The sequence below is a fragment of the Callorhinus ursinus genome, unplaced genomic scaffold, assembly GCF_003265705.2.
Source record: "Callorhinus ursinus isolate GAN/ISIS: 27379988/994484 unplaced genomic scaffold, GSC_fseal_2.0 scaffold79, whole genome shotgun sequence".
Taxonomy (NCBI): Eukaryota; Metazoa; Chordata; class Mammalia; order Carnivora; family Otariidae; genus Callorhinus; species Callorhinus ursinus.
Genome location: NW_027397141.1, coordinates 4,799,619 through 4,814,035, shown reverse-complemented (window position 1 = coordinate 4,814,035; position 14,417 = coordinate 4,799,619). Strand labels below are relative to the sequence as shown.

Genomic DNA, 14,417 nt, shown 5'->3' with positions numbered 1-14,417 from the left:
TGGGGGCAGGCGGGACACTGCAGCCAGTCCTATATAAATCCATACGTGTCTACTGAGTGCCCTTGTGAGTTGGGACTATGCTGAAACCTGGGGCTGCCCAGGCAGAGTGGGGCCAGCGGCACCCTTCCCAGGTGGGAGGGTGGTAGAACCCTGTATAACCTCTAAGGCCCTCCATACCCTTGACTGCAGTTGGGTTGTGTTTGAAACAGTCAGTGACCAGGCAAACATCTCACACTTCTGTTAGTACCCAGGACTGAGGGGCTGAGGATCAATGCTCCAGCTCAACCTCTGAGGCATGTGTGACCCTGGGTGAGTCCTGCCCAACCCGGAGGGCCAAAGAGATGGGGAGGGGGTGGAGAAAGCCAGTTATGCTAACCCTGACCCTGACCCTGATCTCAAGCCTGGCCCTGACCCCAACCCATGCTCCTACCCATAAAATCCTAACCCTAAACCTTAAGGACATTTTGTTTACACATTCACTGATGGACATTTGCATAGTTTTTACATTTTGGCTATTGCTAACATTGCTAGGGATTAGGGGTTCCAGGTTCAGGGATAGGGTTCAGATTTGGGGTTCAGGGTTCAGGTTCAGGGTTGGTATTAGGCATTTGGGTTTGCAGTTAAAAGTTCAAGGCTAGAAGTTCAGATTGGGGTTTGGGTTCAGGGTTCAGGATTCAGGTTAAGGGTTAGTAAAGGTTAGAGGTTGCAAATTTTCTTCAGGTTTTCGTCATAGATACAAAATTTCTTCCCAAAGTGTCTAAATCTGAAATCTATTTACTCTGGGTGTCATGAGCAGGTTCAGAGTTAGGGTCCCAGGAACTCCCTACCAAAAGTGTTCTGATGCTCATCTGCCAGGTGCACAGTGGTTGCCCCTTCTCTCCCTTTGCAGAGAGGGATGAGCCGATGCTAAATTCGGGATCATTGTGTGATTCATGGAGGTGTGGAACCAAAACCAGGACTCGTGGAATATGAAACAGGAGACAAACAATTCACAGACTCTTTATTCTTCCACAATAACAAAGACCAAATTTAGCTCCCAACAGAATCTAATAATGTACCCCAGGAAGGACTATGGTACTATTGATGCAAAATGAAGAAACCCTTTTAAAAATGTTTAAAAAGAAAGGAAAAGAGTTTCATTTGAGTCCAAGTTAGGACAGCTGCCAAGCATATACAATCTTCACAAAGAAGAGTGCTCAGGGGAAGGAACAATTGGTGTAGGGTTACATATGTTTTCTACATAAAGAGTTACAAATCATCATGACCAAGGACATTCCAGAAGGTTTTATCTTTATGTTTTTAGCATATGTCAGGCTGTGTGACTTCAATATTATGGGAACCAGGTAAGTTTCTTTTTCTTACCTTGTGCTCAGAATGCTCCTTTTTGTTTGTTTGTTTGCTTGTTTGTTTTGTCTGTTTAATGAAGCAGACCTACAATGTGTGCTCGGGGCAGAAACAGAGCCCATGCTTTGAAGTTCTGCTAAGTCATTTTGACCTTGGTAAATGTGAAAGTGTAGCTTCCCTGGGAGCCCAGGAGCAAGGTCCATAAACATTAAAAAGAAAAATTTCCTTTATCATTACTCACTACTGGTACCAAAAGAGGGCCCCCTCCCCCAGACTTAAACTAAGAATGACAGGAAGATATTTGTTTCGTTGTCAAAAATAAAATTTTACTGAGGCACCTGGGTGGCTCAGTCGTTAAGCGTCTGCCTTCAGCTCACATCATGAGACCAGGGTCCTGGGATCGAGCCCTGCATCGGGCTCCCTGCTCAGCGGGAAGCCTGCTTCTCCCTCTCCCACTCCCCCTGCTTGTGTTCCCTCTCTCACTGTCTCTCTCTCTCGCAAATAAATAAATAAAATCTTTTAAAAATAACTAAATAAAATAAAATAAAATTGTATTAATAACTAATTGGATGCCAGTGTACAATTTGTGGGCGTGTCACCAACATTTTCAATATGCAAATACATACAATGCAGGCAACGCTGTAACACACACTCACTGGAGTACCAACTACAAGGAGCACTAATAAGAAGTAATAAAAATATATCTACTATTAATCAACAAAAGCACCCTGTATGGGCATTTTATGAGGATACCTATCCATAAGACCTAACATCTCACCATAAGGAATCCATCCATTAGAATCATCAATGACAACAGCCTGCTGACTTCTGTAACCACCCCACCATTTACCTATGGGCTTGTAATACACACTCCAACCACACTTCTCAGCAATAGAACAGGACTGGCCCACTCCCAGGGAACCAATTCTCACAGGGAAGGATATCTTAAAATCCCACGCCTTGGAAATTCCAGCCATTAGGACAAAGTCACAGAATCCATGCCCAAACTTCAAAAAAGGACAGGCATCTCACCAGCCAGATGCCGCAGATCACCACCCCTCTCACGAAGTAACTCCACAGTGGACACCAGATCTGTCCTCTTCCCAGGATTACAAGGGGCACCACATTCTTCCAATACTCCATGCTTAGAACAAGACCTTTTATTGTTCTTGTCAGTCCTGTGTGAGGGCTCGAAATGAGCCCTACAAAAGCTGGACACCATCTTGAGAGCACTCAGCCTCTCATGCCTACCCCAGCAGCCCCCTCCCCAACTTCTCTACCAACTACGAAATACTTGGAGCAAGTCTGGCCATACTCCACCCAAGAGGCATATTCTCCATCTCTGAAATTACATACAGTGAAACAACACTGACCCCTTGCACCTTCTGAACCTAGGCAAACTGGAGATCCAGCCTGGCCAGGGCTGCAAGCCCCACCCCCTGTGCCCCCCCTTACCTTGTGTGTTCCAGAACCGATTCCACTTTGCTCATTCTCAGCTCTTTTCTCTGCAGAATACTTAATACTAAGCCAGCACCTGGGACCTACTCAATACTATAAATTAATAATCATTTCATCAACCTCCAGGCATCCCCACGCCATCCCTGCCAGCAGAGGTTCCTCTGCTTTGGGCACTTGGGAACGGAGCCCCATGGAGCCGCGCTCTGTGTGGTGCAAAGGAGGAATGCTGCTCCCAGATTGTCCTGCCAGCTCTCCAGGAACGGGTTTTCAGCGGTATTCCAACTCTAACTTACCTTGTGATGGCACATCCACATGTCCACAACCCAATAGGAGTGGTATTAATTAAATGACCATGGAGGCCTTAGGTGACTTTAAAGTGCTTTCTGATGCATAAAATAAGATGATCAGTTGCAGTTTGGGAATTCACTGTAGTTTACATGGCACTGATGCTCAGACATGGAGGTGTGAATATGAGTGTATGAGTTTGAGTGTGTACTTGCTCTTTGTTAGCCACGGTAATTAAGTAGAATACACCTTCTTATGATTACAGAACTTTGATTTAATTGGTGCCAAACAGTCCAAGATGATCAAAAGCAGTAAATACTATGGCATCTATGCTTGTCATACTCTTTGCTTTCTTTTTAAAATCAATTTAGATTTCATTAAAATGCATCATGGTACCTCTTTTTCAGCAAACCAGTCAGAAAGATGTCCCTGAAAATATTTCCAAGAAGCCTTCCCTCCTCTGCTGCCCTCTGGAATCAAGGATAGATCCACTTCAAGTAAGAAAATGTCTCCCAGAGCTTCAGCTGTGTCTTATCAGCTACAACTCAGCTATTTTCCAAGTTCCGTGTTCCCCTCTTCTCCATAGCGTTCCAAACCTCCTGAATGATGTACGTTTCTTCAATGGGGTGCTTTATTCCTGGGAAAACAGCAATCATGTGGTCACCTGGGTGCACTGGACAAATCCTGTGGCACTGAGGATGGCCCTGGGGTCCCCTATCATCCATGACACACTTCAAGGAGCCCCCACAGTCTGGAAGCCTTGCTTCCTGAGGAATAAGGAAAAAGCAGCGAACCAAAAGTTGTAAAGCCGAACATTATACTACAAACTTTGGTCCCAGAGTCTTGGTTTTGTGGTATCTTCTGTATTTTAAATTTTGAAAAGAAGCTGGTGGCCTTATCAAAGACAGCTATCTGATTTCTGTGGCAGAACAAACATCCATCTCCTTTAGGCCTTTTTCTGGACTGTTGAAATTTCCATTTGCCTCCAACTCATGGGACAGTAAGAAGTTATCTTTAGGGTGCCTGGGTGGCTCAGACGGTTAAGTGTCTGCCTTCGGCTCAGGTCATGGTCCCAGGGTCCTGGGATCGAGCCCCGCATTGGGCTCCTGCTTGGAGGGGAGCCTGCTTCTCCCTCTCCCACTCCCCCCTGCTTGTGTTCCCTCTCTCGCTGTGTGTCTCTCTCTGTCAAATAAATAAATAAAATCTTAAAAAAAAAAAAAGAAGTTATCTTTAATGTTGGTAAAGCCAGTGCTAACTGTCACAGTTGGACAACAAACTGAAAACAAGGCTGGTGGTCCAAATACGTATGTGAAGGTAAACGGATTCCACCCTTTTCACACATAAATCTCTCTGAGAGGCCCAGAGGCTGGCCTGAAGACAGAGAAGGGTGGCCTTCTGGCTACTCCAACCACTTGTTCACTTAAAATCCACTCTTGGTGACTGGAGAGCTTCCCAGCTAGTCAAAAATGCTATCACTACCCACCAGGGAAATTCAAATCAAAACCACAATGACATACCACCTCACACCCGTTAGAACAGCTAAAATTAACAAGACAGGAAACAGCAAATGTTGGCGAGGTTGTGGAAAAAGGGGAACCCTCCTACACTGTTGGTGGGAATGCAAGCTGGTACAGCCACTCTGGAAAACAGTATGGAGGTTCCTCAAGATGTTACAAATAGTGCTACCCTATGACCCAGCAATTGCACTATTAGGTATTTACCCCAAAGATACAGATGTAGTGAAAAGAAGGGGCACCTGCACCTCAAAGTTCATAGCAGCAATGTCCACAATAGTCAAACTGTGGAAGGAGCCAAGATGTCCATCGACAGATGAATGAATAAAGAAGTGGTTCATATATACAGTGGAAGGTTTCTCAGCCATCAGAAAGGATGAATACCCACCATTTGCATCAACATGGATGGAACTGGAGGGGATTATGCTAAGTGAAATAAGTCAAGCAGAGAAAGACAATTATCATATGGAACATAAGGAATACTGCAGAGGATCATAGGGGAAGGGAGGAAAAACTGGGAAGAAATCAGAGAGGGAGACAAACCACGAGAGACTCTGGACTCTGGGAAACAAACTGAGGGTTGTGGAAAGGGAGGTGGTGGGGAGGATGGTGTGGGTGGGTGATGGGTATTAAGGAGGCACGTGTTGGGATGAGCACTGGGTGTTATACGCAAAGAATGAGTCATGGAACACTACATCAAAAACTAATGATGTACTATACGGTGGCTAACTGAACCTAATTAAAAAAAAAAAAAAAGAAAGGAACAGAAAGGCAGGAGTGCCCCAGTTTGCTCTATTCCCCCATATGGCATCTTTGCTGGGGTGAGACCCAGTTCTATCCCACCAGCTTACAGGGGGCTCCTACAGGTGCTCCGTCTTGTATCTACGAGAAATGTGAGTGGAACGATGGGTACCTGAACTTTTTGTTTTGAAGCTGGACAATGCTTATCCTTAATTACCCCCAAAGAACAAGCTACCATTCTTTTATAACAATACTAATATCAGTAACTTACATATTCTATGAGAAAGACAGAAAACCAGAGAGACCTAAATCTCGGCAGCCCTGTCGCTGAAATGAATCGAAGGACTAGTTGTCACCTCAGAGTGCGAAACACACCCACAGGTGCAGAGCAGTTCTCAGGAAGTAACCACAGTTACCATGTTAAGTGTCTATATTAATTTCTTAGTCATTTTTATGATGTTCCTTGAGATGTACCTTAATACTCTAGTGTGGATTGAAAATTTAGGTCTGCCTTTTTCTGACAAAAACTCTGTATGATTTTAGACCTTCAACTGCCAAACTGCAGTGTTTGCAATAGTGATTCTGTGTAGGCTCCGAGTACGTACACAGGCTCAGTAGCATTATTTTTTAGAAACACATGACAACAATGCCCAGTGCCATTTCAGGAATGTTCACTAAGGGCATCAAGGTGAGCAATTCCTGCTGTGATTTTAGTTCACCTGCCTCCATCTAGTATGAGTTGAGAAAACACCCAAACAAGTTAAGAAGTATGTGCTAAATAGGAGGCTTAAACTGGACTTTCAAAGTCTGTAAGGCCTAGTTTTAGTACAGGGTTTTATGAGGCTAATTTCTGCTCTCTTGGGTTACTTCAAGTTTAGGGCAATATACTGACAGATTCTAAAAGGCCAAGATTTCAATAAACAGGAGTTTATTTAAATCATTCATCTTTTTTAAAATTTATTTTTATTTGAGAGCGAAGAGAGCATGAGCAGGGTGGGGGGCAGAGCAAGAGAAGCAGACTCCCTGCTCAGTGATGCGGGGCTCGATCCCAGGACCCTGGGATCATGACCTGAGCCAAAGGCAGATGCTTCACCGACTGAGCCACCCAGGCACCCTTTGAATCATTCATATACCCTATAATAGATTTGTTTACATAATTTCAATCCAAAATAATGGCACAGGGTATTTTGCTTTTATGTTGTTGTTTATTTATAGAGAAAACCTCAATAAAACAGACCCAATTACCGCCCTGTCACAATCTATATTTGGCTTCCAAGAGTTGCCCTATGCTAGAGGTTTGTTTGTTCACAGTTCTGATGAAGTAATCAACTCATTCTAACATTTGAGGAAAAAACAAAGTATAGCAGCCATTCAAATTCTGGCCTGCAGCCACTATGAACCTTGTTTGTGAAATTGGATTTCAAAACAGAACGTAAAAAGCTCCAAAGAAGCTTCTTAAAGAACAGAAACCCAGAACTCCAGTGCTCCAGAGGCATCCACACACTTGGCAACCACCTCCAGATCCCAGGGACTCCTGTCTGCAGAGAGCAAAGCTCAGAACAAGTATGTGTCTGCAAACTGATAGTTCACAAACTGATAGTTCACAAATCACCCCAGGACAGCTGAACTTCAGCAACTGAAGAAATAATAAACTGGTATCTTGCCACGTCTCAGGTCTCTAACCAGTTCCTAACTGGAAATTGTGTGCTGTGCATGACAAATTACACTACCTTCCAGGAGGAGGCCTTGGCAGTAACAAGAGGAGTAAGAGTTGAAAGTTATTTTGTAATACTGATACAGCAGCAACACTCATAATTATTAGGAGACTTTTTAAAAAAAATACACACATAAATGAGAAAAATAGCACTACATATATGCTCATACTGAATTTCACAACATAACTTCCTATTAAAGGTAACAATCTGGGGTGCCTGGGTGGCTCAGTTGGTTAAGAGACGGCCTTCGGCTCAGGTCATGATCCTGGAGTCCCGGGATCGAGTCCCACATCGGGCTCCCTGTTCAGCAGGGAGTCTGCTTCTCTCTCTGACCCTCCCCCCTCTCATGCTCTCTCTCATTCTCTCAAATAAATAAATAAAATCTTTAAAAAAAGGTAACAATCTTGAAAGTTAATATGCAAAACGTGATGGTCAGAGAAAGGATCCTCTCGTTTCTACATTTAAAATTCGCAGCTTCAAGTGTAGATTGAATTTCTATCACTGTTTATTGGACATCTGTTTCTTCTCTCATAAATAAGCTGTTTGTGTGTTTTGCCTGTGTATTTAATGGGGTGTTCAACTGTCCTTTTTCATAAAGAGAGTTTTGTTAGGGGACAAGAGTTCATGTCACAGTTGAGACTTGGGAGCATGGGAAATGTTTGCCTAGGTAAAGGCTATTAAAGGAAATTTTCAACTTTTAACATTTGTGGGCCCTACTCCTAGCTCCCAGGGAAACTATACTTAACATTTACCAAGGTCAACATGAATTGGCAAAACCTCAAAGCATGGGCGCTATTTCTGCCCCGAGCACACACTGTACCTCTGCTGCGTTAAAGAAAATAACCAAAAAGGAGCACTCTGAACACAAAAGATAAGAAAAAGTAAGAAACTTCCCAGGTTGCCATAAGATTAAAGTCATACAGCCCTGCGTATATATACTAGGAACTTAAAGGCTGCAACTCTCAAGCGTCTGGGTGGCTCAGATGGTTGAGCGTCTGCCTTCGGCTCAGGTCATGATCCCGGGGTCCTGGGATCGAGTCCCTGCTGAGCGGGGAGCCTGCTTCGAATCTCTGACTCTCATGAATAAAAAAAAAAAAAAAAACATTTAAAATAAACAAAAAAAAAAGCCTGCAACTTTCTGAAATGTTCTTTGTCTAATCATTTGTAACTTTTTATGTAAAAAAATGTATATAAACCTATACCAAATGTTCCCTTACCAGAGCACTGTCTTCTTTGTGAAGACTGTGTATCCTGGGCAGCTGTCCTAATTTGGGCTCAAATAAAACTCTCTTAAGAATTTCTAAAAGGTTTGTTTCTTTTGCCTCGCGAGCCCAACGGTGCCCCCCCCCCCCAGGAGTGAGTTCCTAAGTCTACCTGGCAGGTACACTCTTCAAGACCAGGCAGGTGCCTCCATCCAGGAGTCCGCGGAACACGGGTGAAAAAAATAACTGAAAGTTTTAAAACCTTTCATTATTAGGAGAGTTTTCTTCCGAAACTATTAAATCTAATCACAACTAATGGATCACTCTACTCCACAAGTAAAAATCTGAAAATTCCCTAAAACGCGCCCGTTACTATCTAAATATTAGAAGTCAGTGTGTTCTCAAAAATCAAAGAACACAGGGCCCTCAATTCCTCGTGAAAGTGAGGTGAGAACAAAGGGCAGCCTGGCGATGCCTGCACTGGGGGGGAGCGGGTGCCGTCTGCACAGCCTGGGGGGCTGCTCCCCACCCGCCCCAGGTCCACGCCGCATTCGCGGCCGCGACGCCGCGCCCCCTCCCCGCGCAGCACCACGCGGCCGGCCGCTCGAGGCCTGCGGGCCTGTTCACCGAGAACTCGGCAGAAGCAGGAAACAGAGCGGCCGCGCGAGCCCTCCCAAGCGGGACGACCGCTCTCAGCCCGGCCGCGGCAGCCAGAACAACAGGCACCGAAGACCGAGCCGTGGCCTGGGGGGCGGGACACGTCGTCACTTCCGGAGGCAGCGCGGGCCGCTCGACCCGCTGGCGCACTCCCGGCAGAGCGGCGCCCGGCGATCAGCGGCCTGATTGGGCCGCGCTGGAGGGCGCGGGACGCCAAACTCGCTTCCCATCAGCCCCCGCCCGCCCGTCCCGCGGCCGCGCGCACGCTCGCGCGCCCGTAGCCCGCGCCTGCGCCGCGCCGCCATTCGGGAGGCTGCCGCGCCGCAGGGCCTCGCGGAGCAGCCGGGGACCGCGAGCGCGGCTCCCGCCGTCCTTCGCGTGTGTGGACGCCGCCTCGGCCCATCATCGGTGAGGAGCGGGACGGGCGGGCAGGGGTGTCGCGCGGGCCGCGACGCCCCGCAGGCCGGGGCCCGAGGAGGCCCGCCCGGGGCGTGCACCGAAGAGCGGCCTGCGCCGGGTCTGCCGGCGGGGTGGGCCTCGGGGCGGGGGGCGAGCCCCGCGTCGGCTGCGGGAGGCGGGAAGCACCGTGCGGGACACCACGGGGAGGTCGGGAGCTGGCTCCGCGCGGGAGGCGCTCGTCCCGCTTCAGGCCGGGACCGGGTTCTCACGGTCCCTCGTCGGCGTGGGCTTTTGTCATTGTTGCTGCTTAAAAAGGAGCTGGGCAGCCCAGAGTGGGAGATACGGAATCCCGGAGTCGGCCAGGGGTTGGTGTCCAGCTTGTGCGAGGAGCCCCTGCCCCTCAGCGACAGAAGCGACCGGCTTACGAACGGGCAAGGGACTTAGTGGGTCTTCTCCACGGAAGGCACCCCGATGGCCCGTGAGCACATCGCAGGGTGCGCATCAGCCATCAGAGTTAGGGAGATAAAACCAGAGTGAGGTCCCACCTCACACCCACTGGGATGGCTGTGAGCAGAGGCAAATCATCACAGATGTTGGGGAGGGCGTGGGACAGGTGGCAGTGCCGCGCGTGGCTGGCGGCCACGAAAAGTGCTGCAGCCACAGCGACTGTAGAAAAGGGTGTCGTGGTCCCTCCGATTTTAGCAGAGTTACGTAGGACCCGGCAATTCCGCTCCTGGGTTTCGACTCCGAAGAGTGGAAAGCAGGGACTCAGATCATTGTACGGCAGTGTAACCGGCTTTGTTCAGAATAGCCGAGAGAGGAAGTACTCCAAGTATCTATCAACAGATGGACGGCAAGTAAATTGTGGTATATGCACAGTGGAATGGGATCCATCCTTAAAAAGGAATACAATTCTAATACATGCTGTGCGATAGACGTGGGAAGTGAAATAAGCCAGACACAGAGGGACAAACGTGTGATCCCACTCACTGGGGCAGAAAACGGAATAGAGATTACCAGGGCCAGTGAGAGTGGGGGAATGGGGAGGTCTTGCTTAATGGGTACAGTTTCTGCTTGTGGTGATGGAAAGTTCTGGAAATGGATAATGGGTATGGTTGCACAGCATTGTGATAGACTTAATGCCACTAAATTGTGCTTTTGAAAATTGTTAGGATGGTAAACTTCGCTGTATTTTGCCATAATTTTAAAAATGTATTGGGGCGGCGCCTGAGTGGCTCAGTTGGTTGAACCTGCGACTGGTGGTTTTGACTCAGGTCATGATCTTGGGGTGGTGGGATCAAGCCCCACATCGGGCTCTGTGCTCAGTATGGAGTCTCCTTGTCCCTCTCCTTTTCTCGCTCTCTCTCAAATAAATATGTAAAATCTTAAAAAAAAAAAAAAAGTCTGGGAAAAGGCAAAACCACAGAGACAGTAAAAAGACCAGTGTTTATGAGGAGCACAGGGAATGGTTCTGGCTGTGAAATTACTCTCTTCCATTGTGTAATGCTGGGTATGTGACACTGCATTTGTGGAAACCCATAGACTTGTATAACAGGTAGAGTGACCCCTAACTGAACTCTGCACTCTAGTAAATAATAATATATCAGTATTCCTCAGTTTTAACAAATGTACTAATACAGGATGTTAATAATAGGAGAAATTGTGTGCAGAGGAAGAAAGAAGGTAAATAAAGGTAGAGAACTTTGTTTTTTCTTTAACCTAAAACTAAAAAATAAAGTTTACTAATTTTTAATTAATTTTTAGGGGTGAAAAGCAATGCTAGTTGGTATACACTAATAGAACCCAATTAGCTTTAAAAATGCTGTCCGTATTGAGTTTTTTTTTTTCCTTAAAGATTTTATTTGACGCAGAGAGACACAGCAAGAGAGGGAACGCAAGCAGGGGGAGTGGGAGATGGAGAAGCAGGCTCCCCGCTGAGCAGGGAGCCCGATGCGGGGCCCGATCCCAGGACCCTGGGATCACGACCTGAGCCGAAGGCAGATGCTTAACCACTGAGCCACCCAGGCGCCCCTTGAGTTTTGTTTTTAAAAGCTATGCATCAAAGTTTTTAAAGACAACCAGGTGTTAGACTTTAAGGAAGCTGTTGAATAGGAGATAGGTGTGATGTGATGTGGTGGACTGGCAAACCACTTGGAACTTTTTTTTAGGGACAGCATGTAGTCTGTAGAGGCAGAAAGTAGGATCGGAGAAACTTTTGTTAGTCTGGACAGTGTAGTTACTTTTATAGTTAGGCTTAGGAGCTCTGAAATTTAGGTGGGGGGGGGGGGATGCTAAAATCTTAAAAAAAATCCTCCCACTGGGAGGAATCTCAGTGTCTAGCTTCTGCCCAGGAGCTGAACTCTGGACTGACTCATTGTCAGAGCGTGCCCAATGGGAAAGACCTCATGGTATTTCAACAGAGATCCAGAATCAGGAAATCAGGATCTTCTGTTGCTTCCACTGACCTAACTGTTGTGATCTCAAGTACTTTTCTCCATCAGCATCAGTTTTCTCAGTTTAAAGTGGAGAGTTTGGACTCAAGTCCTCTGAGGATCCTTTCCTATACTGGCCATTGGCTTATAATTATGGAGGGCTCCTACCTGGCAAAGCAACTCATTCTAGTCCGTGATTGAGTAGTTTGTAAAACTTTATCTTGAGCTGGAATCTGTTTCCCTGCTAGCTTCCACTTGTTGCTTCTAGGACACATTACATATTATCCATAATTCCTCCACTTTTGAAGTTGGTCAGTTTCTGTACTCACAAAAGACACGTTTTTAAAGACTGCCTGCCATCGTGTGGTTGCTCGCTTTCTTCTGCATGTTGCCTAAGTGTTATGAAATCAAAGTGTCCTTCCTGCCCAGAGCTGAAGACAGTGATCCATTGGGACATTCTCTCCAGCTCAGACTGTGGAATGCAGTTCTCTGTGGATTCATCTTACGGATTTTGCCCATTATACTGGCTTGTCAAGATCTTATAGATTCCAGTGCATTAGTTTAGTCAAGATATATTAGAAAGAACCTGGATAAATGGCAGAACTTTAATCTGGTCCTTTGTCAGATGCTGATTATTTGCTTCATCTTGAGCAAATTACTTAATGTCTAGGTTAGAATTTCCTCAGCTATAAATTGAAGTTTTAAAGTAGATGATCCCTGAGGTCTTTCTGCTCTAAATCCCAGTGATTTGAAAACTAGAGGGTGGCTCAGGTCACTTCTAGTTTTAAAATCCTGTGAATCTAAGATTAGGTCTCCAGGCTTCATGATGGGATGTTTTAGAGGTAATGAACAGATACTTTCTGAGCATATACCATGTGCCAGGGATGTGCACGGGTTACAGGGGTGAATAGGTAGTCCCTGCCCTCTGAGAGCCAGACTCTGGTAGTACCAAAGAGTGATGGCTACACTGGAGGTGTGCACACAAAGAGGATTAGGGCCAAGGCGGCCATTATTTAAGAAGTATCTGCCTGAAGGATGGAGAAACTTGCCTGATGGCTGGGTAGCAAGATGGGGAGTGTAAAGAAGAGTAAATGCTTGTGTGAAGGTCCAGAGGCTTAGTTTGTAGTGGAATTACAGCTGGGTCAGTATTTAGAGAATGTGGTCCAGTCAGGGGCCAGACAGATGGTGAAGAGCTTTGTATGCCGTCGTTTTGTGTGCTGCAGGTGTTGGGGATACTTTGAGGAATTGTGAGCAGGCAAATGCCATTAGGTTTCTGTGTTTGGAACATGACTGGAAACTGTATGGTGAGTGGACTGCAAGGAAGTGAGACTGCAGGCAGGGAGAGCACGGCTCTCAGAAATTCAGCAATTGACCACGGGGAGAGAAATGTGCGGGAATTTAACAGCAGAAATGTGTTGTGAGCTATTACCTAGCTTGTTCGTGACCAGTTTTCTTCCTTTCTATTCAAGTCGACAACTTACCCAGACCCTGATACTCTCTTTGAAATCCACCCGAGGGGCGCCTGGGTGGCTCAGTCGTTGGGCATCTGCCTTCGGCTCGGGTCATGATCCCGGGGTCCTGGGATCGAGTCCCGCATCGGGGGGTCCCTGCTCCGTGGGGAGCCTGCTTCTCCCTCTCCCACTCCCCCGGTTTGTGTTCCCTCTCTCTCTCTGTCAAATGAATAAAATCTTAAAAAAAAAAAAAGAAATCCACTTGAGAAGAGGCCCGAGCAGTCACTGAAGCACCACTGTCCTTCCTTGTCCCCCGAAGCCTCTTACTTCTTTGCCCCTTTGTCCTGTTGATTATCTTGTCCCTTCCTCACTGCCTGGTACTTTGCTGCTCTGCGGTGTAGTGTGGATAAGGGACAAAACATGAGCTGCTCCTGTAGTCTGTGGTCACAGCAGCGGTCTGCTGAGTGCTGTCCTGTCAGCTCAAGTGAGATGGTGGGTTCAGGAGTGCTGTGGTTGTAGACAAGGGCGTTAGTTCCATAGTGGATTTTAAAGTAGAATTAGATGTGGGTGGTGTCATGGGTAGTATCCGTGGTCATCTTTGGTATTATTACATTAAAGCAAATGGATTGGACCCCTGTCACTTGCAGGGAGCAGGACAGCAAGAGAAATAGGCAAAATTCTTTTACAGGGCCACAGATTATCACAGAAATGTAGTTTTGATTACACTTCCTTTCTTTTTTTTTTTTTTCCAGGTCAACTCTCATCTTTGTTCTTCATGTACTACAGGCTATTTTCTGTAGTTAACTCAGAAGCCATGTAGACTTGCCTGCCCTTTGAAGACATACTTTTTAAGATTTCTAGGAAGATAAGCTGGTAAGTCTACCAGAGAAAAGCCTGTTGGTCTTTATTTCTTACCTGCTCTAAACGTACTTGTCCTGGATTTATAGTGTTATTCTACCAGTTTTACTTTGCATATGTTTTGTTTGCCTTTTAATGTTTAGGAGAATATATTTAAGATACGAACATTTTTGAAAAGTGCTTAAGGAAAATCTATAAAAGCATATACGCTCATACATAATGGTGCATGAATGTGTGCTAGATATGCATATATATGGTAGGGTTTGAGAAGTGATTTTTGTACAATTCTTTTTCTTTTCTTTTCTTTTTTTTTTTTTTAAGTAAGAAGTTACTAGGGTATGATAATGAGACTTGGGAGTAG

At 46.1% G+C, this 14,417-nt stretch overlaps 2 protein-coding genes across 6 annotated transcripts in view; one reads left to right on the top strand and one right to left on the bottom strand.

Moving 5' to 3' along the window:
* Positions 1 to 3,352: 3,352 nt before the first annotated feature.
* Positions 3,353 to 14,417, bottom strand: part of UPF3A (UPF3A regulator of nonsense mediated mRNA decay) — a 61,963-nt gene continuing 50,898 nt past the window's right edge. The window contains exon 12 of the mRNA XM_073887436.1: positions 3,353 to 3,724. Within this exon, the coding sequence (XP_073743537.1) occupies positions 3,706 to 3,724 (19 nt within the window). The 3' untranslated portion in view covers positions 3,353 to 3,705. The remainder of the gene's footprint in view (positions 3,725 to 14,417) is intronic.
* CHAMP1 (chromosome alignment maintaining phosphoprotein 1) overlaps positions 9,196 to 14,417 on the top strand; it is a 34,279-nt gene continuing 29,057 nt past the window's right edge. For all 5 annotated transcript variants that reach the window (XR_003208920.2, XR_003208922.2, XR_012376661.1 and 2 more), the window contains exons 1-2: positions 9,196 to 9,324; positions 13,951 to 14,071. The gene's annotated coding sequence lies outside the window, so the exon portion shown is untranslated. The remainder of the gene's footprint in view (positions 9,325 to 13,950; positions 14,072 to 14,417) is intronic.